Raw genomic sequence first — 24,370 nt, forward strand, 5'->3', positions numbered from 1 at the left:
TTCAATTATTGACACATCAACCCAAGGCCAAGTTATCTGTGGGGAGTTGTCAGCTTGCTACTTACACCACTTGTTGACCTTGTAACTCTTCATGTATCATATCTGAACTTCCCTGTTTTGGGTTCTGTCACTGATGACGAATTAGTAACAAGAAAGAAAGCAATTGAAGCAGCAGGATGATAGCAGAAAATACCAAAAAAAGCCAACCCTATTCAATATTGTGCTACTTGCTTCTAAGGAAGCAGGTCACCAGGTCTGAACACAGATCCACTACAAATTCACATGCTAGACTAAGTAAAGAAAGCACAACAAACTCCTTCGAGCCTTGAGCAGGTCTCAGCAACCTGCAAGGTGAAGACATATTACGTTGCTGTTGTTCTGAACATCAGATGCACATTTTTCAGTCCCATCACAGTCCATCCCTTTGATCTTGGTGTTACTTTCTACATTCAGGTTTGCTTTGTCTGATACATCTCTGCTGCAAAAAAGCATGTGCTGTCTTGCTTTAGCCTGGGTTATGGAGGGCCTGTTTTCCTCTCTTAGGAGGTAGAAGGTGAGAGAATAGCTCCTAGGTACTAAGGTTACTAAATAAAAATCTCTTGCTTCCTGGACAAGTAAGTACAGAGAAGACAGGATTTTGTTGTCATGATTTTTCTTGAATGAACATTGTCTTGTCAATCTATCTTTCAGTGAAAATATAAAAAAGCCCAGGACCGTTTGCAGTCCTGAATGAGCACAGTAGCCAGTACAGAGGTGACCAACACTCTCACACATACAAGCAACTATGAGGGATTTTTCTTCATTGTATCATTTGAATCAAGTATTGAAATGTCAGCTGATTGCCTTTTGTGCAGCTAAGTGCTTTTCTGCATCTGGCCAGACTCTATTAGCAGTTAGCATATAAAGAAAGCAAGATTTTGTAACAGAATAAACAAAGGCAGAATTTGCATTTTTGTACCTATTCAGAGTCTCAAGAATTGCTGACCGTCTAAAAATACGTCACTACAAGAATATGTAAGGAAAAAGATTAATTCAAAGGAGTGCTGGTTTAGTTTTGCCTCTTAAAGGGTAATAGTCACTCAGCCTGGATGGTCCATACAGGAATGGACTATTTGACTACTCCAAGAATGGTGCAAAAGGTAACTGGCGACCCCAGTTTCACAGTGTCTGCCATTATGCTGGGCTTGGAAATCTTACAAGGATGTGAACATGACAGACACACAGGTACCATTGCAGGAACTACAGCTTAGATTTTCATCACTGGCAGAAGACAGAGGTTTATGCTGCTGGCTTTTGTCTTGAGAACAAGATTTCTGATAGAAAGACTGTAAAGCTACTGAAACTTTTTTCGGAAACAAGGGATTTCCAATTTAGAGCAATGGAAATTAGTGTGTCAGACAAAATCAGAGTATCCTAGGCCTTCACATAAATAAAAATGTATATATAAAGTACATAAAACATTCAGTTCCATCTTCCATCTGTCCCCACCCCTACCAAAAGAAAAACTTGGAATCTTGTCTGTTTAGCTGCTACTGTTTCCATTTTGAAAAAAAAAGCTGTAGGGACAAGACCAATTTTTATTATTTTAATTCTTTTATGCAGTGAAACCTAAACATGTGACAAGTATAAAGTTATTTAATCAATAATGATATCATAGAACAAGTTCTGACAAGGCTATGAAAAAATAAAATTGCAGCAACAGAAAGAGAATCACTCAAAATGTCATTGCCCTTTAAGGGCACAAAAGTGCCTCTGACAAAAGGTCAAGTGCCGGGAATAAAATATTAACAATTACTAACCCCCAAACATTTGTATTTAATAAAAAACAAGGTATTGAATAGTTGAGAATATAAAAACAGAATAATCTGTCAAATGTGACACTGACACCTCTACCAAAATCCCTACGCAAGAAAGGTGCTAACTAGTAATGTTCAAGCTAGTGTTATGAAAGCAAATAATTCTTATTCATACTGTAAGTTCACCCTTCTTGTCTTTAACCATGGTTCATTAAATTGTAACACACAACTAGCACAATGTAAAATAGCTAGTCTGAGTAATTCAAAATATATAACCTCTCTCAGGAAAATAATTATGATACAGAAGGGAAAATAATTTATTTATATTCTTCAGTGCTCCATTACTTTCTAGTTTGTTTTTCTTTTAAACGACACTTACACAGCCAAATGAAAGGATAAAACAGAAATATCCCTTTGCAACGTACAGGAGGACATGAAGATACTAACCCAAGGATTTCTAACTCAGAAGTAATGAAAACCAAGTATAGGTTTTTTTTTCTTTTTTAAGGAATAAGAATTTCTACTTCTTAATTTGAAGCCTGTTAGAAGAACATTATAGACAGGCAGGATAGATATCAATGAGCCTTCAGTACAGAAATCAGCACAAAATAGAGGTCTTTGTGGTCATTTCTCCTCGATGAAGCAAAATTGGTTTCCTCTGAGTTGTATGATACAACTTCATCAAATGGGGATCTTAACTATTCAATTCATTAAGATACCATCCACAGCTTTGGAAACTGTTCCAGAGCATGTGTGGAAGCGTTCTTTGATGGTTATACTGCTCCTATTGTTTTACCAAGCAGCACTATTTAGCTTGGCTAATTCACCTCTTCCCTCCCTCCTCCCAACTTTTTTTTTTTTAACACTTTCCCATCATTAATTTGTTTCCTCCAACAAAAGTCAAGATGTCTTGACAAGGTCTCTAAACGTACACTGCTTGAGCCTCACTGTGTCACAGCTACCTTTTATGAGAGATTTTCCTTTTAAATGGGAAAGACCAAAGTTAATGAGACTATTACTGTACAAAACATTAAAAAAAATAACCAGAACTGTATCTGATGCTCTTCAGTCTAGTAAAGGACAATGCAGTATAAGAATATGAAGCTTTAATCTTTCTGGGGACTAAGAAAAATGAAAATGTCTCCTGGGAAATGGCACAGGGTGCCATCCTCACCAGTATTTCACAATGACACAGAACTGGAGTTAACATTAGTCATAGGGACAGAGTTAAGCATAGATTGCCAGCCTAGAAGTCTCCTAAACAAACAGAAAGAACATTATCATACTTCAGTATTGTACTATGGTACAATATTTTGATGTTCCAATAAGTGATCTTCATTGAGGTTGGCATTTGAGAAAGAATTAAAATTTTCTGAAAATCAAAACTACAGTTCCTCACATGCCAAGTACACTTAGAAATGCTACAAGCTGCATATTGAGACTGACTTCTCATTTCAAACTACTTTGTGGAGGGATAAATACAACTACATGTTTGCACATTAAAAAAAAAAAAGTAAATCAAAGATACTCTACCAGTACAAGAAGTTACTCAAAAGAAATGACTTCAGAAGTAAGCACCACTATTTCAACCCTATTGTTGATGACATTATGACATACTATTTTTTAAGTGCACAATAATACCGAAAAACCTCAAGAAATTATTTGATTTACTTGGTTTATCCAGCAGCCTATAACAGCAAGTCTCTTTCAGGTGGGCTTAAATCATATATAAATGAATGGTTTAATCCTTACAAATGGGTATGTTTATCCTGCAGATGCAAGGATGTGAAACTGCTCTTAAAAATAGCTCAGTATTTCTCTGACTTAGGGGCTAGAACAGATCTGTTACCTTGAAACAGCAAGCTTCATGTTGTGTTCACTATATATGCTCTCAAGCCCAGCAAGTCAGTCCTCTAATTAGCCAGATCTCTTCTTTTACCTTCCTGATTTCTACTGCCTAAGGTTCTATGATGCACTGCCTGCCATTAAAAATAGCTTGAACCATAACCAGATTTTTCTTTTTTTCTGCTTGATATTCCTGGAATCAAACCCTTAAAAGTTAAACAACATCTGCCTCTATAATCTTCACAACTTCCCAGAGCCATCAACAAGGATGGCTGCCACATGTCTGAAACGAGAGGCAAATGAAACAGTGGGTCTTCTTATGCTCTGGAGAAAGGCAGATGCCAGCAAGGGCTCAAGAGAAGTGTTACAAAAACCTCTGCTAAACTAAAGCATTCCAGTGCTGCTCTGAAGCCAAGACCTTCAAGTTACAATGCAGGGAACCTAGAAACATAAAGCATGTGCCTGGCATGGACCTAATTTCTTACTGAGAGGATATGGATTGGATCTTACCAGGGATATTAGCAACAAACCACACTTTGTGGGAGATTCTGGAATAGATCTCTACAAGTCCTTGTCAGTAGCAATAAAGACTCCCCATGATACAACCTACAAGAGCCAAAAAAACCAGCAGTGCCTTCTAATGCTTTCTCATTCCATTGTCCATGTTACAACTTTGAAGCTGCAATTCAAGACATGTATAATAATGCATTTTGTGGTAAATATGATAGTGTAAAATACCTCAAAGTTTACTGACAGACATGCCCAGCATCACTGAATTTACAAGCATTCTGCTGCATCCTCTAATTAAAGAAACACTGATCCACCAAAATGAATGTGTCTGAAGGTGATAAAACTCTAAACAGAATAGAAAATCAAATATTCCTGCTTTAGAGAAAAGTTCTGTGCACCCAGAATCTATGTCGCAAATGAGTCCTTGTCCAGACCTTCTCAATGGAGTACTGGAACCATAACACATCCAGCAAAAAATGATTCAATCACAAGCAGTTAATAGTTGATGTGTTTTCTAATGGGAGATTTTTATCATTTTCTAACCAGACAATGCAACTACAGATCAATTAATAACATCTCTGTGTAACTCTTCTTTAAATCTTATTCATTTCTTATGAAAACAACTATAAATTAGTAGATTCATTTCACATACACAAGATGGTGTACTTTTAACAGATAAATTTTTTGAAAATTATTAGTTATTTTACAACAATTCTTGAGACCTTGAAGAAACCTTCTATCTTCTAAAACTTCTTTTGTATGGTTTTAGTACAATGCCTTTACTGTTTCTTCTTTAAAACAAAATAATTTATATATTTAAAGCTCTTTCACACACCTTTCAGCAATATTGCAGTACACCTTTCCTGAAACAAGTCTGACTAGATTAAGTACAATCTTCAAGACCTTTGGTCAACTATTTTCAGTATTCTCTGGGGGTTTTTTAACAAGCTAGTTTTTTTCCATGTCTTTATTGGCCTTAGGCTCTTAAATCAAGCAATTCAGAACTTAACATTCAATCATCCAGTGTAAAAGGATTGGTATAATGAAGATGAAGTAAATGGAATAGTAAAAATAATGGAGTAACGGAGAAAAGAGAAAAACAGACAGTAACTCACAGGATCTTTGTACTTTACATGCACTACACTAACACTGATGGCAACATACTACTTAAAAAGAGCTCAAAAATCCTTTCTAACACAGAAGTAATTTACTCTCACCTAGAAGTAACATCATTCTATACCCCTGCTACATGAAAACAGGACCAACATTCACACTGCTCACCAAACCAGGTTCATGCCCAGGAAAGAGCACAGCTATGGAAGGCTACAGCAAGGCCTCCCACAGGTTCTTCTGTCCTGAAGCACATTCTATTGATGCACGAGTTCAATGTTTATGTACCCACTGTACCTACAACCATATGCAGAGAAGCTTTTCTGTTACTCACTGAAAGAATCCTAAGATACCTGAAGCTCGGCAGAAATGAACCATATAAGACTAAGGGCAAGAAACAAATTTTGAAAAAAAATAGCAGGATGGCTTGTTAACACACTAAAATCAACACCTGCCCCCACCATTAAATTAATAAGCCCTTTTCACCCTAGAAAATACTTTCAGATCTTTTCTTATTCACTGGATAGAAAAGCTGTATTTCACTATTACCATTTTTTCACAATTATTTCAATCTAGGTCAAAGCTGGGGCAAGTCTTAAAACTGCCTCCCAGCATGAATGCAGTTGCTCCTGGTTGGTTGTTAGCAGCCTGTCCATACAAACACAAGCTAGTAATCTGGTAATATGTCTTTCAAGTAAATAAACTACTTTTCTGTCCATCCTGCTTACATTTTTCCATTACTGAGTTGCTTTGTTGTCAAAAAGACTAAAAGAGGTACAGGATTTGTGAAGTTTACTTGTATTTAGACAAGTAAAATCTGGGCTATTATTTTTCTTAATGTATTTAATTGATTCCATCCTCAGTAGTAGCTGCCTTTCATTATTATAAAATCGCCTTCAAATTATTTTGATTTAACTAAATTTTATTAAACCTCCTACAAAGCTAGCTATGCCAGTCACTCTTTGTACATCTTAAAAAAAAACAATAAAAGAACAAAAGAAAAATCACCACAGAAACAAATCACTGAACAAATAACAAATAAACAACTAGACAAGTAATAAATAAACTAGACCTTGGGATTAAGTTTTTCAGAAATAATTGAAAGTAGTTTGTTAATCAATACCAAAAATTTCTAACTGGAGTAATTCTGCTTTCAAAGAGTCAACATTAAAATCGTCATCTCGTTGTTGTCATACTATATTGAGAAATGAATATCTGCATATGTCTGCTGCTTGTCAAGATTCTCTTGAAAAATGTTAATTTAAGAAATGTGTCTCAAAATGCCAATTTGGTAAAAAATTAAACATTATGATAAATATAAAAATATACCCTATATATAGTTACGCATGAATCCCACCAGAAAACAATCCATAACATCCAACTTCTAGTTAATGTAGATCAGTATCATAGACCTCACTTTGCAGCTTTGAGAAAAGACAATCCAGTGTTAGATCATAATAGTTTTAGCCCAGCTAGTCCCTAACTAACAGGATTTATTTATTGAAACAGGTTAATTTATGATGACAAGTTCAACTTGAAAAGCTCAGCTTCTAGAACAACTACTTTAACTTCCTCTACTGGAAATATGCTTATTTGAAGGCACTGCTGGTATTTTCTGTGGAAAGAACACAAGATAACCAGAAAAGTCTATTTGCAACGCCTCTGTTATGATTGTATGCAATGATTCTTAAGAGAGCCATACGCCAGTTTGGCACTGTAATTCAGGAAAGAAAACATTCACTTACCGCAGTGTGACTGGAAAACCTGTGGCTTGACTACCTGATTGCAGATATTGCACACTACAAGATAGAAATCATCATGAGCTGGATAATGGCCAAATAAGTGCATATCTGTGGGAAAGTTAAAAATATATACAAGAATTAGAAATTATGCTTTAAATATATATATTAAGAAAAAAAATTGAAAATACTGTAGGGCCATTACTGTTATATTAATTTATACAAAGCAAATGTATGCATTGCTCCATTAGAGCTTCTTACTATGTTAAAGAGATTTTTTTTCCCTCTTTTGGATTTCAAGGTTCTGTACTAATGCTGCAGTCTTATCCCTCAGTCTGAGTCAGAACACAGACTGCAACACCTTTTCTTAACACTCACTGCCAAGAAGTGGAATAAGGATTTCTATACTGGTCTGTACAGAATACTGTACAAAGGAATATTGTTTTAAAAATCTCTGCCTAAAGATCCTTATAGAAAACACATTGCATAGGTTATGCTCCAAGTTATAATATTCCAAGCTTGACTATAAGTTGCTTGAGAAAGGCTCCTGCTTAAAAGCTAGTTATAGTAACCAAGGTCAAAGACCCTACAGCTTAAAATACAGTCAGGATGCCATGCCATATGAAATTTCTGATTCTGTGCAAATGCCCTTCCTTAGTTCCAACACTCTGCTGTTTGTCCCCAACAAATACTGTGGGAAAAGACAAAGTTGGTTAATGAGGTATTTCTTGGGGGTGGTATGAGGAATTTAATGAAATCCAAAGACAGGTACAGTCAGATGATGACAGGCACTTGTCCCTCTCAGCTGAAACACATAATGCAATACATGCATTCTTAAGCCATTACAAACAGAGTAAAATGGGCTTAAATTACTAACTGAAGCCCTCAGAACTCCAACATTACAAGTGAGGTAACCTGTTCTACTCTTCATTGCTGTAACTTAAGAACAAGCACACATACTCATCCACCACAGCTCAGCTTAAGAGGACAAAACTCCAGTCACTTTTATGCATTTCAGTGGGATCATGTCACCATACTCAGTGTTGTTAATGAATATGCTGCTGCATCAGTAACCCCATGCCAACTACTGGCCCCACGGATCACACTACCTCTCAGATTATAAAAATAAAGATGTCGTAAATTTCAGTGGTATTCAGGAGCATCTGAAATCTATTACAGAACTTGCAAATGCAGACTGAAATATTAACCTGGTGCCTTTTAAACAGGAGGAAAACTAAGAGGACAAACATGTACAACAGCAGCTGTGATTGATAAACATCAAAAACTAAATCCTACTTCCCCAGCAAGTCATGCATTTCTAAAAAATAGTGATTTCTTTCAAAAAACTGACTCAAGCAGGTACCTTATTGCACTAGTTCTTAACCAAAGCAATTATTTTGGTCCTAGAACTACTTTCACAAGTAATTCTGCCCTGGTCTCTGACACTGCAGGTAACATCACTGCTTATGATGCCAATACTTGGCACAATGAAGTGTATAATGTCTTCAGTTCCCAAAAAGTCCAGAGGAACAGGACATCACACTCATGGTAATACAGGCAGTACCACAAATAGATCCAGAGGCTCACTCAAGAATTCTTGGGCACAAACCAGCCTCAAGAACCTGCAGGTATTTCATAGTATGATATGATGTGAATTGTTCCTTTATCCACTGAAAACCAAAACCCTTTCTCTTACTGCTTGTACAAGGCTATGAAATCCAGTTGAAAGGTTAACCAGACATGACACCTTTGCAGTGTTGGTCTTTCACTAACCAAGCCTTTAAATGCAGTACAGCCAGATGAATGCAACCAACACATTGAGCCTAAATTTAAAAGAACGCCAGTGGTGAGGTATAAACTCCCTTGGTGTAATTAGTGTTAGCAGTGGCAAAGCCAAAAGTGCAAAGTTTGGTCAAATCAAATCTTCCTTACTGGTAAAACAAATAAACAAAACCGTAAGCAGCCACTAAAACAGGTCTTTTAATTTTATTTATTGTTTTAATATGGTAAGTCAGCAATCTTAAAATTTATTTTACATTGGCAATTCTTAGCTGGATAGTTTTGATCAGAACCTACAGATTTCCAATAGCAGCATTGTGAGTTCCATAGAAAGGAGTATTTCTTCTAGGTATGATTTGACACAAAGTCTCAGCTCAAAAATATGCATTTAAGTACAGTTATTAAATATTTTAAAAATGGCTAAAACATCTCAAAATATTTTTCTCTGTTGTTTGAAAGGTATGGTAACAATCTTCTTATGAAAACATATAGACTTTACCCTTCACAAACACAAAAGTTACAACTGTTTTCCAGTTGAAATTCTTTAAGTTGATTTAACCTTCACAGGACTGTATCCTAACCTTTAAAACATGTCCAACTCTGAGGCATCTAAAGCTTGGCTGGGTTTGAGTCTGAATTTTTATGATTTCTGGCTACAGGAAGCAAATTACAAAAAACATAAGGTATTAATACTGGTGAAAACCATTCAGGGACATAGGTGGGAAAAGGAATCAGGTTAGTTCACAGGATCACAAAACCATCTACCTTTTCACCAGGCACTGTCAAGGAGAGAGAGCAGTGAAGGAAAAGTCCTGGCACCCGTGAGCTTGCTCCACTACCCTGGCAAACATCACTGCACCTAACAGGTAAATACCACCATTTGAGGTTTTTTTTTCATACTCCATATGGGTTGAGAAACAAAAAAACTACACAGACACGTAGGAGAACACACCAAAATGCTGCTGAGAGACACAGCAGCATCAAAAGGATGCACAGGTGCACATTAAGTCACATTCTGAAGCAGCACTTTGGACGTTTTTTCATTTTGCAGATGCCTAGAAATAGCCCAGTGGAGGGGCCAATGTCCATTGTAAAGGTGAGTTTTCTGTATGAACTGAAGTTATTAGCCCCCTCTCAAAAGTCCACTTAAAATAATCCAAGAATCTCAAGGACACAAGACTGAAGGTTGAAAATAAGAATCGCAGCACAGAACTATACTGTTATTATTGAATCAGAATAGATAAAAAACTTAAATTAAAAACTATCTTTCAGACTTTTAAGAGTCCTTAAAAGCAGGTTCAACTACCTCTCTTAGTGTATTCATGTTAATAAGATTGGCACAAATCTGTTTTCATGATTAAACTGATGATTTGTAAGTACATACACATTATATATAAATTACTTTTCAACAGAAATTGCACAAGATATTAATATTGGATCGCTACAAATTCCAACTGGGGATACACTTTATTAGATGTAATAATATTACAAAATGCAATCCAGATCAGAGAATTTACAATGAATAAAGGAAGGAACATTTGAAATTTAAAAGAAAGTAGAAAATATAAACAGCTATATATATTTTCATACAGGTTTTTCTGTTTTTAACAAGAACAGTTCAATGCTGCCATGTCCTACTCAAAGCAACCAAGACTGAAAGGTTATTTTGGACACTGGTATCATTCTTAGATGAGATTGCAGCCATTTGACAGTTTGGACCAGAATTTTGTGTGCAACAAAAAAAGACAGTAGCTTCTCCAAACAAAAAACTTTTCTAAAGGCAATAATCACATCTCCCTGCCTGCTTAGTCAGAAGCAATGGTGATAAGCTTTTCAGAAAAGATTACTTTTGGGGAAGAAAACATGTCTCTAAAGCTAGCACATGAAAGACTTCTTCATGGAAAGAGGAAAGAGCACTGAAAAAGACAGGCAATAGTTATTGAATAAGGTGAGTGACTATCAAATGGTATTGAAATAATTATCAAGGTACAAAAAGAACAAGGAGGGACAAAAAAAGCAACTGCAAAGAGTATTTATTTTCTACCCAAAACTGCCTAGCCCCTGAAAGTGAAACAAAGTGACCACGGTGCACGTCTCCCTGCACACTGGCATGGTGACCTGCTTGCTCCCTGTGTGTCAGTACAGACACAAATGTGAGACACAAAGGGCTGCCCAGCCCTTCTGCAAGGTAAAAGCACTCCACAGCCCCCATCACAGTCCCCTCATTTTACTGGAAGATACTTCCAGCAGATTCAAAGTAGACTGTTGATGGTAAAAAGAAGTGGTAACTTATTTTTCAGTACCCACACACTTTCCAGAAGGGCCATCCACACATACCTCTCTCCTTACACTACAGAATTGTCATCCACTCAAAATGAAACACAGCTGACACAGCCGTGCCCGTTGATACTATCAATGACAAAAGCCTTCTTGAAAATGAGCTACTGAACTTACAGGATGCAAAAGTGGCCCATATCATGGGAAAGATATTCTGTATCGGTGGAAATCTGAGACAGCAAATGATGACTGTTTGAAATTACTTTCATAGATTAAAATCTTAAACAAAATATTACTTCGTGTATACTTTGCTATGGCACTTGAAAAGTGAATACAACTCCTGCCTGTAGGTTTCATATTACTAACATTTGCAAATAAAAAGAGCTGTAGCCATATGACTTAGTTTTGTAAGAAAATTTGGTGAAATGTGCATTAAAAACACAAATACCATAGAAACAACAGAAAATGTTGCTTCTGCAAATTGTGGCACAAATAAAAAAATGCAGGTGTCAGATACCACTTTTTATCTTCTCCAATAACACACAGAAAGGAATTATTTTTAGTAACAATCAAAGACAGATGACTTATATGAAGTTCCTTCTCTATTATTATATAATTCATAATCATTTACATCCCACTGTATAATAAAACACAAGCTAGAAATAATCTAAAACATTCTTCCACTGCAGAATTAAGGCTGTCAAACAGTAAGACCTCACAGTATTGCGTGGGAAATCAAGATTTTAATGATGATCTTTTGCTATAAATTATATACACTTTAAGCATTCACTTATATATCTGTTGCTCCACTAAATATACCCACAAAGCCTGCTTTGAAAAACATTAGTGATGTTTATGTGCTGAGAGAGAAGGGGCGGGAGGAGAGGAAGAGAAAGACTATTCAAGACACACTGCACACTGGTTTAAAATTAACAAAGAAAAGCTAAAAAAAAAAAAAAAGCAATGGCAAAAATGGCAACGGACAAAACCAAATACGTGTGGTTCTTCTGGCTCCTGGAGTTACACGTTTTTAAACTCTGTGTCTAGAAATGTGCCCAATATTTCCCTCTTGTTCCACAGAAGTGACAAATCTGTGCATCATTCAAGAACTGGAGTAACGTACAAAATCTTTCAGTGCAGTAGATTACTTCTACATTTAAGATTACTTAAAAAACTAAGTAATTTGAATGGTGAATTGAAACTTGAAACTGAAACAATAAAAAGACAATCTTCAGGGCATTATTCAGAAAGCAGTTAAACACGCTTGCATAGACAGGCTGGTCTTATCACAGAAATAAATGTCACACTCTTTCCATTTAACATGAGTCTATTCTCCCCTGAGTGCAGTTTTCCTTTCTTACACAAAAACCAGTAAGTCACTTCAGTAATTAGTTCTCCAGTATAAATTGCATTTTACCGCTGAAAATGTCAGTCACAGTTGCAAATTAATCACAGAATGATTTAAGCTGAAAGAGATTGCTGGATGTCATTTACTCCAAGATCCTGCTGAAATCGTGGCTAACTTCAGGGTCAGCACCACAAAGTAATGCTCAAGATCATTTCTTTTCTGATGGAAAAATGCAGGTCATGGTTAAAGTAATCATAGAGTTGAGGAAAAAATAAAATTAAAATTTTCATGACAGAACTAACATAGGACCAAACACAACTCTCATAAGTCCTGACTGATGCCCTTCAGGTGCTAATACAAGAAACTTAAGATTCTGCATGCTAAAAAGCCAAGTGAGAAAGAAAATCAATGAGAAGAAAATAAAAACACTGGCCTTCTCAGCAACAGCAAAAATAAATGAAACATGACTGTGAGGAATAAAAAAAAAAATGCAGGGAAAAGGCAGCAAATAGACTTAAGCGTCAGTGTGGTAAAGAGTCAAGGTCATGACACCTTTAAACCAGACCAGTACGGTCAGATGGTATGCTGCCTCCCAGGTTAGAGCAATCACGAGGACAGTGGCAATCCTAAAGAATGCTGGGAATAGTTCATTAATTATAGTGTACACAATAAATACCACAATAAATACCACCCCCAATGATGCAGAAAGACTTTGTACTCCACTGCCTTATCGAGGCATTGGTACTGAAGATAGAAATGGTGCTTTCCATTCCCAAAGACCCATAATAAAAGAAAAAACAGAAGTTCATAATTGGGAACTAGTGAGCTAAACAAATATTGTGGATTAACCATATCTGCATATCTTTTGTAACAACCTTTATTTGGAAGGGATTATAAAGTAAGCTATGCAACAATGACATTACTATTTTGCATGAGACACCACATGTCAATAAAGAGAAAAATGAAATAAGCATGGGAAAATGTGACAATGTTGTTGTTCTACAATTCTGAAGGCTTTTATGTAATTTATGTAGGCTATTTGCCATGCCAGTCTAAGGTAATTTGGCAATATAGAACCAGAATTGCCTGGACTACCAAATTAACATATCACAAGAATACTGGAAAACCCAAAACTCACATGTCAAAAAGTATACAGCATACCTATGACACCAAGAAATCTCAGTTTTTCATGCCTTAAGCCATTTAGAGAATAAGACAGCACCTAATGTAAGTTTTTCCTCCTTGAAAAACATACTTTTAAAAACTTCTCTATATGGAGGCACAGGGCCCCTTAGCTCCTGGGGTAGGCAGAAGATAGCTTGTCTGCTTATGGAACCTTTATTTCACTCTCTGTACAACTCAGAATTTAAACTGATCAAAGTCCGGCACTGCTACGGTCCTTCTGGACTCCAAGCTTCATATTCCTGCCCCTCCCTTGTGCTTGTACCATCAATTAACTGATTACACAAGGAGTCAAATTCAAGCCAACTCTGAATCAGGAGCAAAGCAATATGAAGGACAGAACAAAACAGGAAAAGGTTTTCTGACATTTTCATTCCAGAAGCTGCCTTGCTGCAGAACCTCATGAATGCTACCATCAGCATGAGGGGAATGAAATGCAGAGCCCAGAACTGGACAGCAGGAGGGCCAACAGGACCAAGATCAGTTCAAACTGCAGAGGAGCAGTGGTGCCTCTCTAGATTACTCTGAAATCTGTCACACAGCTATCTGTGCAATATTAAAGGAAGACACTTGGCTCCAAAATCAGCTTTATAAAACTACTTGCCTCTCAGTTAAAAATAGCAGTAAATATATTTATTAATTTGTAACATATAAAAAGATTCAGAAACATTTCATTGTGCTTGTGTGGCAAGGTTTTGGTAGTGGGTGGAGCTACAGAGGTGACTTCTCTGAGAAGCTGCCAAAATCTTCCCCCATGTCCGACAGAGCCAGTGCCAGCCAGCTCCAAGACAGACCTGCCACTGGTCAAGGCTGAGCCCATCAGCATATTAATGCCTCTGTAACAACATATTCAAGAAGAAAAAAAGTTTCTATGCAGAAATAATTGTGGACAGAGAATAGAGATGTAGAGAATACGTGAGAGACATAGCCCTGCAGACATCAGGGTCAGTGAAGGAGGGAGAGGAGGTGCTCCAGGCACTGGAGTTGAGATTCCCCTGCAGCCCATGTTGAAGACCAGCCTGTCTCACCATGGAGGTTCATGGGGGACCCCACACTGGAGCACGTAGATGCCCAAAAGGAGGCTGTGACCCCATGGAAAGCCTGTGCTGCAGCAGGCTCCTGGCAGGATCTGTGGCCCCATGGAAAGAGGAGCCTATGCTAGACCAGGTTCGCTGGCTGGACTTGTGACCCCCTGGGGGACCCACACTAGAGCATCCTGTTCTTGAAGGACTGCACCCCATGGAAAGGGACCCACACTGGAGCAGTTCATGCAGAATGGAAGGAGTCAGGTTGGAGAAGGTTGTAGAGGACTGTCTCCAATGGGAGGGACCCTACACGGGAGCAGAGGAAGGGCTCCTCTCCTTGAGGAAGCAGCAGTGGCAGAAGCAACATGTAATGAACTGATCATAACCCCCACTCCTTGTCTCCCTGTGCTGCTGGGTGGACAGGAGGTAGGGAATCGGGAATAAAGCCTGGGAAGTAGGGAGGAGTCCGGGGAAGGTGTTTTTAGGATTTGTTTTACTTCTCACTATCCTGCTCTGATTTTGACCAGTAATAAATTCAACTAATTTCCCTAAGTCAAGTCTGCTTGGACTGTGGCAGTAATTGGTGAGTGACATCTCTCTGCCCTTATCTCAGCCCATGAGCCTTTGGCTATATTTTCTCTCCCCTGTCCAGCTGAGGAGGGTAGTGATAGAGTGGCTTTGGTGGGTACCTGCATCCAACTAGGGTCCAACCACCACAAGCATACAGTCTCCCTTCACGTAATTCCATATGTTTCTAACACGTCCTATTACTGAACTAATCTTTAAAACCAGATTCCCATTTTGCCATTTAACTTTTCAGTTATTTTGTGCAAAGTAATCAGAAAGGGTAACTTTTACCTTATCAGTTTCTGAACACAGTGACTTTCCTGCCTGCCCTGCCCTTCAGTTAAGGAACCTCCCGATTGCAGCCATAAAGGGTGCAGGCACTCAGAGACCAATGTACATTTAAGAGAGGGGGTTATAAACCACTGAGGTCTGTTTGGACGACTATGAGAAATTTGGTTAACACTTTCATTTTACTTTTTTACCATCAGAGTTCAAACTAAGGGCAAATATAACATTAAAAGTTGCTAAAATATATTAATAAAGAGTAGTGAACATTTGCATTGGACACTGCGTTCCAGGGCCAGAGTGACAGAGGATGGCACTGGAAAGGATCAGCTAGAGCAAAGACAGCCCATTCACCAACTTGGCAATGCTCTGCACTGGCCCTTCTCTTGCAAGTCTGTGTGGAAGAATTTGGAAAGTGGAACAAAGCTGCAAAGCAAGACAAAATACAGTTTAGCAGGGTGAAAGTCAGTAAAACCCATGTCTGTAATTGAAATGGACATCACTCAATTACACAGTATCTAGTTTTCAGTAAGGTAAGTGTAATTGTAACATAGGAAAAACAGACAACTGTAACAACTCCAGTAATATCTACAAAATTGTCAACTGTTTTTACTCTTTTCTTTAATTATTAGATTGCACTTTAGGGGAATTATCTAAAGGAGCTCCTTCCTCAGGAACTTTGATTTTGAATTGCCTTCTATTTTACATATAACAATATATTTCAGGAACTAGAGCCACTGCTTATGAAGTTTGTATTATAAAACTGTACAAAGTCAATACCCAGAAGAAAATCCTGCTACATTGTAAAATAGATACCAGTTAAGTATATTAAGATCCAAAGACATAAACAAATGAAAAAAAACAAACCCAACACCCAAACAAAAAACCTCAAACAAAAAAAAATTTTCCACAAATCCGTTACCAAATATGCCTCAAAAATCTAGGCGAGCAAAATACAAGGAAGAAATAGGCTTTTAATGTGTTCAAAAGCAAGCTACCAGAGTCACGTAAATGTAAACAGTATCTTCAAATAGACCAACAGGTTAGCATTTAGATTTGGCTTTTGGGATTTAAGATGTGTGCCACCAAATATATCTGGTTGGGAAAATAGAGATACTCAGTCTAATTAAAGATATCACCTCCAGCTACAAATTTCATCTTGCTTATATCTGGAAATCTTCAGGACAGCAATAATATTATCAAATGACAGCAAAAATTAAATAACTGAGGGCAAGGAAAAAAGACACATTATTTATAAGGATCCAGACTATGTACTCCATATTCTGAAGAAGAGGTGCCATTCCATCTGTAGAAAATACAGCATAACTGACCCCAGACTCCTGAGTATGGAAAGCACGGCAAAGACCTGATGGGAGACTTTCTAAGCCTGCAGATACAGAGGATTTCTCTTAGATCTCACATATATCGCTATCGCGGCCGGGTCGGGCTCTGTGGCTCAGAGCCAGGAAGCCGTGACCGATCCAGAGAGAGTGTCCTGCAAGGGACCATCTTCCAGAGGTCTACGGCGATCCCTCAGCCACTGGGGATGCCTTTGCAGAAAGGTGCCTGTCTCAGCAGGCTCTCAGCTCTCTAGTGACTCCAGCTCTTGTTCTGCTAGGCAAACCCCAGGCTGGACCAGGAGGAGAGAGACGAGAGGCTTGTTTAGCAATTCCGCGTGAAGCAGCTTTATTAGCCCACACCCCGCGAAGGGGAGGCTGGGGACAAGCTCTCCAAACTCAAATGGGCAGAAGGGTAAATTTTATAGGGATACAAGGGTGGGTAGGAGAGGGTAGAAGCCAATGGGTTACAAAGAATCTACATAGGGTCTCCCAGAGGATCATGGTTCTTGTTTTCTCTCACCCTCACTGAGAAGTGCTGCCTTTTCCAAGGGGATCTTGCTGGGAGGTTATGCAACTGCCTTATCTCAGCAGGCCTCCCTCCAGGGCAGGGGCTGGGCATACCCCACATATCACTATCAAAAACCTCGGAGAGTGAGCATGGCTGCACACAGGTGTGCATACAAAGGATAGGGAATGTGCAGGAACATCATCAGTCTCTACATTAGAATTCTGATTTCTTAACATCCCACGGGCATGGAGAGGAACATAATGAGAGGAATGGCTGGAAATCATTTCTCTCATTATTCAAAGCGAATGTCATGCACCTTGACCAGGCAGTCTCCACAAACCACCATATAGCAGCAGAACAATTCTTTCTTTCTCAAATATGTATCAAGAGAAGTCTCACTGCAAATGAGACTTGTCAGCACAAGTAGTACCCTTCATGGATGATGGCACTAAATTTCAGCTCAGATTGATGTATAGCTCTCCAGAATCAGACCTTTGACCTTTAGCAACAGTTAGAGGGTTGCACCACATCCATACTTTCTGCAGCAGGTAGACTCTGACAGCTTCTATGCTGGGAAAACACACCTTGACACAGGAAGAGATGTCATCTGCAAGTTAACTACAATAACTTAGAAATACACAATGCTTCAATTTTTGATTTTTCTGCATGAAGATGATTAAGCTTTCTGACACATAGCCAAATAAACTAAACAGGTATGGAAACATCATGAACATACTGGTCCTGCAGAAGCAGTAGGATGAAGATCTGGAGATATCAAATGCTGGTTGAAAAATAATCAAAATAATTTAATAACCCATCTGTAAACTTCACAACAGTACCTCTACTACACATCATCTTTAGAGTGAGTCAGAGTGAGTACTAAAGTGGTTTTTCTTTATTTTTCCCCATTTCCCTCATGGCTTCAATGATCTTATATTGAGTGAACAAATATTAGTGATCTGAAAAATAAAGTCTGAAAGGAAAATAACTTCTCTGATATTTACTGACATTTTCTTTTTGTTTTTTTTTTTTAAGGAAATGTTGAATATGTCATATTAAGGACTACTAATAGTCATATTAGGGACTACCGAATTTGTAGCAAAATGACAGAAGTGTTTCAAATACAATTAGTTTGCAATACTTTTAGTAATTCCAACATTTGGAGTGCTAGTAATGAAATACTACAAGGATAGCAGGTTCTCTTCTTTCATTTTCTTGTCAATGCACACTAAGAAAAAGTTATCTATGCAGTAAAATGGTCCTATGGAGAAAAATCCCATGGGCAAAAAACCCATTCATTCCTGCTTCTTCTGTGCAGACCGCCATGAAACAGACTTTAATCCTCCAACTGGTGTTTCCTTCATAAACACTCAGCAAGACACAACTGGCACTCACGCATTCGCCTGCAAAGCTGTATTATCTTCTGCAGAAGAGCGACTCTGGTTTAAGGCAGTACAACTGGACTGAAGGAGAGAGCTGGCTTAATTCCTGGCTCCCAAACAACATTCTTGCATGACCCTGATTAGATTTTTCTGTGCCTCAGTATCCCATCTCTAAAATCAGGATAATATGCTCTTTGTCTGCCTTGCCTGTTTAGATTGCAGCCTTTCAGTATTCTCTTACTATTTGTCCATACACTGGGACCACAATGGGGCCCTTCATTTTGGCTGGGACCTCACTATGACAATAGAACAAGCAACGAATAAGATAACTTGCAGCATGTTTTAGAAGCAGTGTGTGACAATCTTTACAGAAATCCTGTTTTTTTTGATTAAGAACAGAAGTTATTAAGGGTTAAAGAAAGTCTTCTAAAAATGAAATGTTCACAGCTTTCTAGGCCAGCTCTTTAATAACATTATTATTATTATTAAAAATTAACAATGAAAATAGCATTATCAAAATAATATTTCTCAGATAATGACTAATTTTTGTAGTAAGGAAAACAATTAGTAAACAAGCAAATAAACATTGAGAAAAATGAGATCTTTAATCTCACCTATGTAATTTTACAAAATGCTAGGTATTTCCTTGATCTTCCCTCCTCCCTACAACAAGACCCAAGGCCAAGTATTTTAATATAACTCTCTTCTCACCCAAGATGGAAAGTGTCTGCTCATTTTTAATCAACAGCTGGATATTAAATGGAAATGTATTGTCTAAATGTACTGTCTAAAAGGACACAAATAATTCTTATGCCAATTCTCTGAGCTTTTTCTGTATTGCCTCCTACCTATAACAGCACCTCTTTTCAGGAATATTGCCTCTCATGTCACTCAACTCTCTGGAAAGTTACTTTCAGATAGACTTTCAATAACATCATCTTTTTCCTTCACACAGTTCCAAATGAAATAGATTAAGTTCTCTTTCTTGTTGGCATACAGATCAAGGTACTGCTCAAAGTGTTTAACTGTGGGTTTTTTTCAGTTAGAGGACTTTATGTCAAAGAAAAATATATGAGAAAAAATATTAATGGATAACAAGATGTGGAAAGATGAATGAGAAACTTTCTAACCAAAGTCCAAACATCCAAAATGTCTACCCCAAGGCCACTTAGACAAAACAGTTAAAAAATTTCTACAAATTGAAGAGCAGCCTATAATTCCACTAACATACAACTCCAGAAAATAGCTCTCATTTTAAGAATTCTGCTCTCAAGGGAATAATTATCTTTGCAAGTGCAATCAGTCAAATACTTGTACTGTCTGAAAAAGCATATATACCTCATCAGCTCTTACACTGAGATTTATATAGTACACTTACATTCACACCACAAACATTTCCCAGGATAGGAATATGCTCCTACTGGTTCAACATGTTGCCGACAGACAAACAAGTCAGGCAATGCAGCACTCTGTGCTGGTACAGTAGTCTCTTCCTTATTCCAGGAGGTAAAAGCAGTTTTGCTAGACTAACCGAGTCCATGACGAGAGCCTGCTGCACACCTCAGGGAGTGTTCTTACCTCTAACAGACACAACCCTTAAAGAACATGGTCATGAAGGGCTCAGGTCAATACAAGTCTGTAGGCCACTAAAGTGAACTAAATGAACATATTAAAGAATATATACACACTCCATTCAGAGGTATTCCGTTCCTTCCACCTCCCTCCTTCCTCCAGAACTGCTACTAACAGTTTCTCAAACATACAGGATCAATCAAAAAATAAACCTTTGCAGTTAAAGTGACCACTTTATAAAGGAGCAAACTCCACTAGCAAGATAGGCTCATGAAATTTGCTGCCATTAAATGAGAGTAAAAATAATAAAGTTTTTTGTTCCTACGTCAAGCAAAAAAAGGCCTTAAGAATCTTGAGGAGATTTCATCAACTAAAGAATGAGGAGAAGAAACTGTAAGTATTTTCCCTCAGAAATATCAAGATATTTCTGTTCTGAAGACTTCAAAAAAATTTACAAGGCAAGCCTAAAGTAACCTGCCCATCTAGTAGTATGGAAGAAGCAAAAGAAAGAAATGAAAAGCAATGGAATACACACTTATTACTTGTATCTGTCATCAACTTGTTATGTTGCATAGCACCTACTCCTGAGACAAATCATTGGTTTAATATTGTCACTCAAAGGCATACACACTAATATAATAAATGCTATTAATGGAAGCTTTTAATGAAAGAAAAAGAAGCAGTTTGTCAGCTCAATCACATTATTGTTGTGCTTCAATTTCTGCCACACTGAATACTGCACAAGTCATATTCTCACCTGCACATATGTAATACTCACTACCTAACAAACCAAAAAAAAATGCAATGATTTTGTTTTCTGGTTCTCAGGGACTTGGGAAAGCTTCATATGTCTCTGGAGCTGTTTTTTTGCTTCCTGGAAAGGAGAAAAAGGCGGCTTTTGTGAAATGAACTACTAAAAAATACAGGAAGATAACAGTTTTTCCTAATTTTAGTCTTAAGTACATGACTACAGACCACTTAACACTTCTTATGCTGCAGTCTGATGCCTGTCAACTTTGCTTAGAAGCAATTTCCCTTCCAGCATTATACTATTTTGAGGATTTGGGCATGCAAAGCAATTGTTCATTTATTTCTGAGGATTGGGGTGTAGGGAAGCAGTTGCTAATTTATTTCATCCAGTATTAAGAGTGATGTGCCAGCTCTTCAACAGCTAAAAAAGAAAAAATCAACAAATCAGTCCTGTTTAAAGACTGATTCTTCATGTGTTTAGAGTCCACGTTTTTTTCTTCAAGTCTGCTGTGCCCCCTAGTACTCCATGATTTATCTAATTGTAGGTTCATTGGAACAAGAGGTTTCCTAGATAAAGTTCACGACACAGCTTTTCAGAGACACACAGCTCTCTGGCACATATCTGGCTTCAGCAGTGATAGTGCCTTGAATTGACAGAAGAAAAAGGAGATAGAGGAGTAAAAATACACTGCCTTGTCTCGTGCATTTAAAGTACACTCCAGCATCATAAAGCAACAAAAATTCATCAAGATTCATGGACAGAGACCACTTAAGAGATTTTTTCACCAATTCCATTTAACAAAAATATCCTCCACATTATCACTAGGAACAAACCTTACCCCCACGTACATTAACAGTACAGATCCTTGGAGGGCTGTTACTAATTACTGCTTAATCCAACAGACAGGACAGTGGACAAAGAAGTAGTCAAACCCTGCATTCCTTCATCCCCTCCGGGAAAAGCTTTTAAGACAAATTTCTTGAATTCTTAGTGTCTTTCCCTGTGTATCAAGAGGCATTAAGTACATTTGCAACTTATAACTAAACACTTCCAAATTTACTGTCGAAAAGCATCACACGAGAAAAGAAGCATATCCATTCTTATGCACATTTGAATAAATGCTAACAACTCATCTGCAACTTTACGTGATAATTGCAATGGTATAAGTGACAGCTAATTCCTATCACAGCATTTCATCTGGAAAAAAACCACTGGTATTACTACTTTTCCAAAAGACTGAATTCAACAAAATTCAGCTTCTGAAAAAAAACCTCAACAGAAAATAGCCTGAATATGGTAGAGCAGCCATGCAAGTGAACATCTGTCCACTAAAAATTGTTTGCATGTTCTCCAACTTGCAGATCAGAAGCAAACTCTGGAACTGCTTCAGTGTGAACAGGTACATGCACATTTTGAGGGATGCAACATAACACAGGACTGCACTGTGTATGCTGTTGCAGCACCAGAGCTGTGGAAGGCACCAGCCTCAGGAATCTTGCCAGCAGGTTGGTGAGACATTAATACGGTGCATGGATTTAATGAAAGGTAATGAAGGGTAGTATAACACCAGACAGAATCATTAGTCTAATCAAAAGAGTCTGTGAAACTCTGTTAAGGAGGCTAAATACCTAAGTATAGAAAAAAATGATACTAACATCAACTAGCACTAACACGCCACTCAGCACAGCACAAAGAATGACCATACACATCTGTAAAGTGCATTTTTGGAGTATCATTCACAAAACCTCCAAAGTTAGTGATGTGCACTTCTTCCCAATCTCCTCTTTGACAGACATGTGAGTTTTGTTGAACTGTGTATCTGATTGGCAGACACAACTTGTTAATGTAAACTCCCTGTTAATGAAGCTTCTGTAAATGATCTGTCCAACTATGCAATTAAATACCATCTTGTTACCAAGATGATAACAACTATTTTTTCCAACAACTTTCCAACAGAAAGGATATTCTGTAGTCATCAGAGCAGAAAGGTTGAACAGTCCATTTTTTTTCAAGCATTCATCACAGTAAGCCTCCGCCTAAGGAAAACTCTTAAGTCCCAAATACACTTTCTTCCAGAGTGTTAAAATACAAAGCACCTTCAAAGCTTCCTAAACTAGTTTCATACCACAATTGTTATTTTAAGTCTCCATGTTCAAGTGCAGTACATTATTCAGTACCTAAAACATGGTTCTTTGACTCTGTTTAAAACTTGTCTCTCAATCACAAGCATTTAAGAGTAAAGAGTCCAGTTCACAAAACTAGACTCTTTTAAAAAATTTTGATTATAACAACATGTTTCTGCAATGCAAAAAGCCTACAAGAACTGTGAAAAAGAAAGCACTACCTACAGAGAAGCACACCCTCTTAAGTTACTAGGGTACTTAGTTACTGCATAGTTATATGATGATACAATACAGTAAAGGCAGTTTGGACACCTTACCCATAAATTTCTTTATCGATTTAATAAGTTTCTTTACTATCTGAAAAATTGTTTTATAACTTTATCACTTTACCTATATTTGCAATACTTGAAGGATACTTGGATCAGCATTTTAACTACTAAAAATCTTATAATATTACATTTTTTCAACATAGTTTCATGTTAGTGAAAAAGAGAGGGTTTTTTTCTTCCTGACTGTATCACCCTAAACTCTTCATCAACACAAATTAGAACTTGGTAATTACTACTTTGCTATTCTTTTATCATTTGAGTGAAAGCATTTTCTGTTTCATGCACCAGCCGAATTTTACAGCTAACACTAGCAAAGTCAATGGCTATTAAACTCAATAGCAATACACTAACGTTTTCAAGAGAAAACACAGGCATAACTAAGATTTAATGTGGATTCAAAATTTTTGTCTGTATCTCCACATACATCAAGTAAGAAAATTGAGTTTCATCTCAGAGTTATATTTTACAGCAAGGAGAATACTGCAACTATTTACCACTTACAGTTCAGAAGCTGACCACTTGGCCATTCACAATTAATTTATTTTGGATTAGTATCAACAGGATAGCTACCAAAAATTAACAGATGACAACTCCCCTTGTCAAAGAAAGGAGAAAAAAAATAAAAAGAGAGCAATAATGAAAAAGAAATTATACTACCATAAAAATCACTAGTAATCATTCATGCCCAGTTAATTATCAAAACATACCCCAAATCTTATTAAAATAACATACTCACAGCTAGCTCACAATCACTGTTTACATTCCAAGTGCTTTACAAATGCATGTTTCAATAACCTTACAAGGACTTACTCCTCTGTGGAAACAGAGCATTACAAAATGTCAAACTTGTTGCAAAACCGCTGACGAAATTGTGAATAAAATCATCTCTACTAAAATTCCAC

At 37.4% G+C, this 24,370-nt stretch overlaps 1 protein-coding gene across 3 annotated transcripts in view; it reads right to left on the reverse strand.

Moving 5' to 3' along the window:
* ATXN7L1 (ataxin 7 like 1) overlaps positions 1-24,370 on the reverse strand; it is a 114,039-nt gene that overhangs the window by 68,633 nt on the left and 21,036 nt on the right. For 2 of the 3 annotated variants that reach the window (XM_068994631.1, XM_068994641.1), the window contains exon 3: positions 7,007-7,111. The exons of the other annotated variant lie outside the window; for it this stretch is intronic. In XM_068994631.1, coding sequence (XP_068850732.1) covers positions 7,007-7,111 — 105 coding nt within the window. The remainder of the gene's footprint in view (positions 1-7,006; positions 7,112-24,370) is intronic. 3 annotated transcript variants of the gene reach the window in all.

Source organism: Aphelocoma coerulescens, chromosome 1A (genome assembly GCF_041296385.1).
Source record: "Aphelocoma coerulescens isolate FSJ_1873_10779 chromosome 1A, UR_Acoe_1.0, whole genome shotgun sequence".
Classification (NCBI taxonomy): domain Eukaryota; kingdom Metazoa; phylum Chordata; class Aves; order Passeriformes; family Corvidae; genus Aphelocoma; species Aphelocoma coerulescens.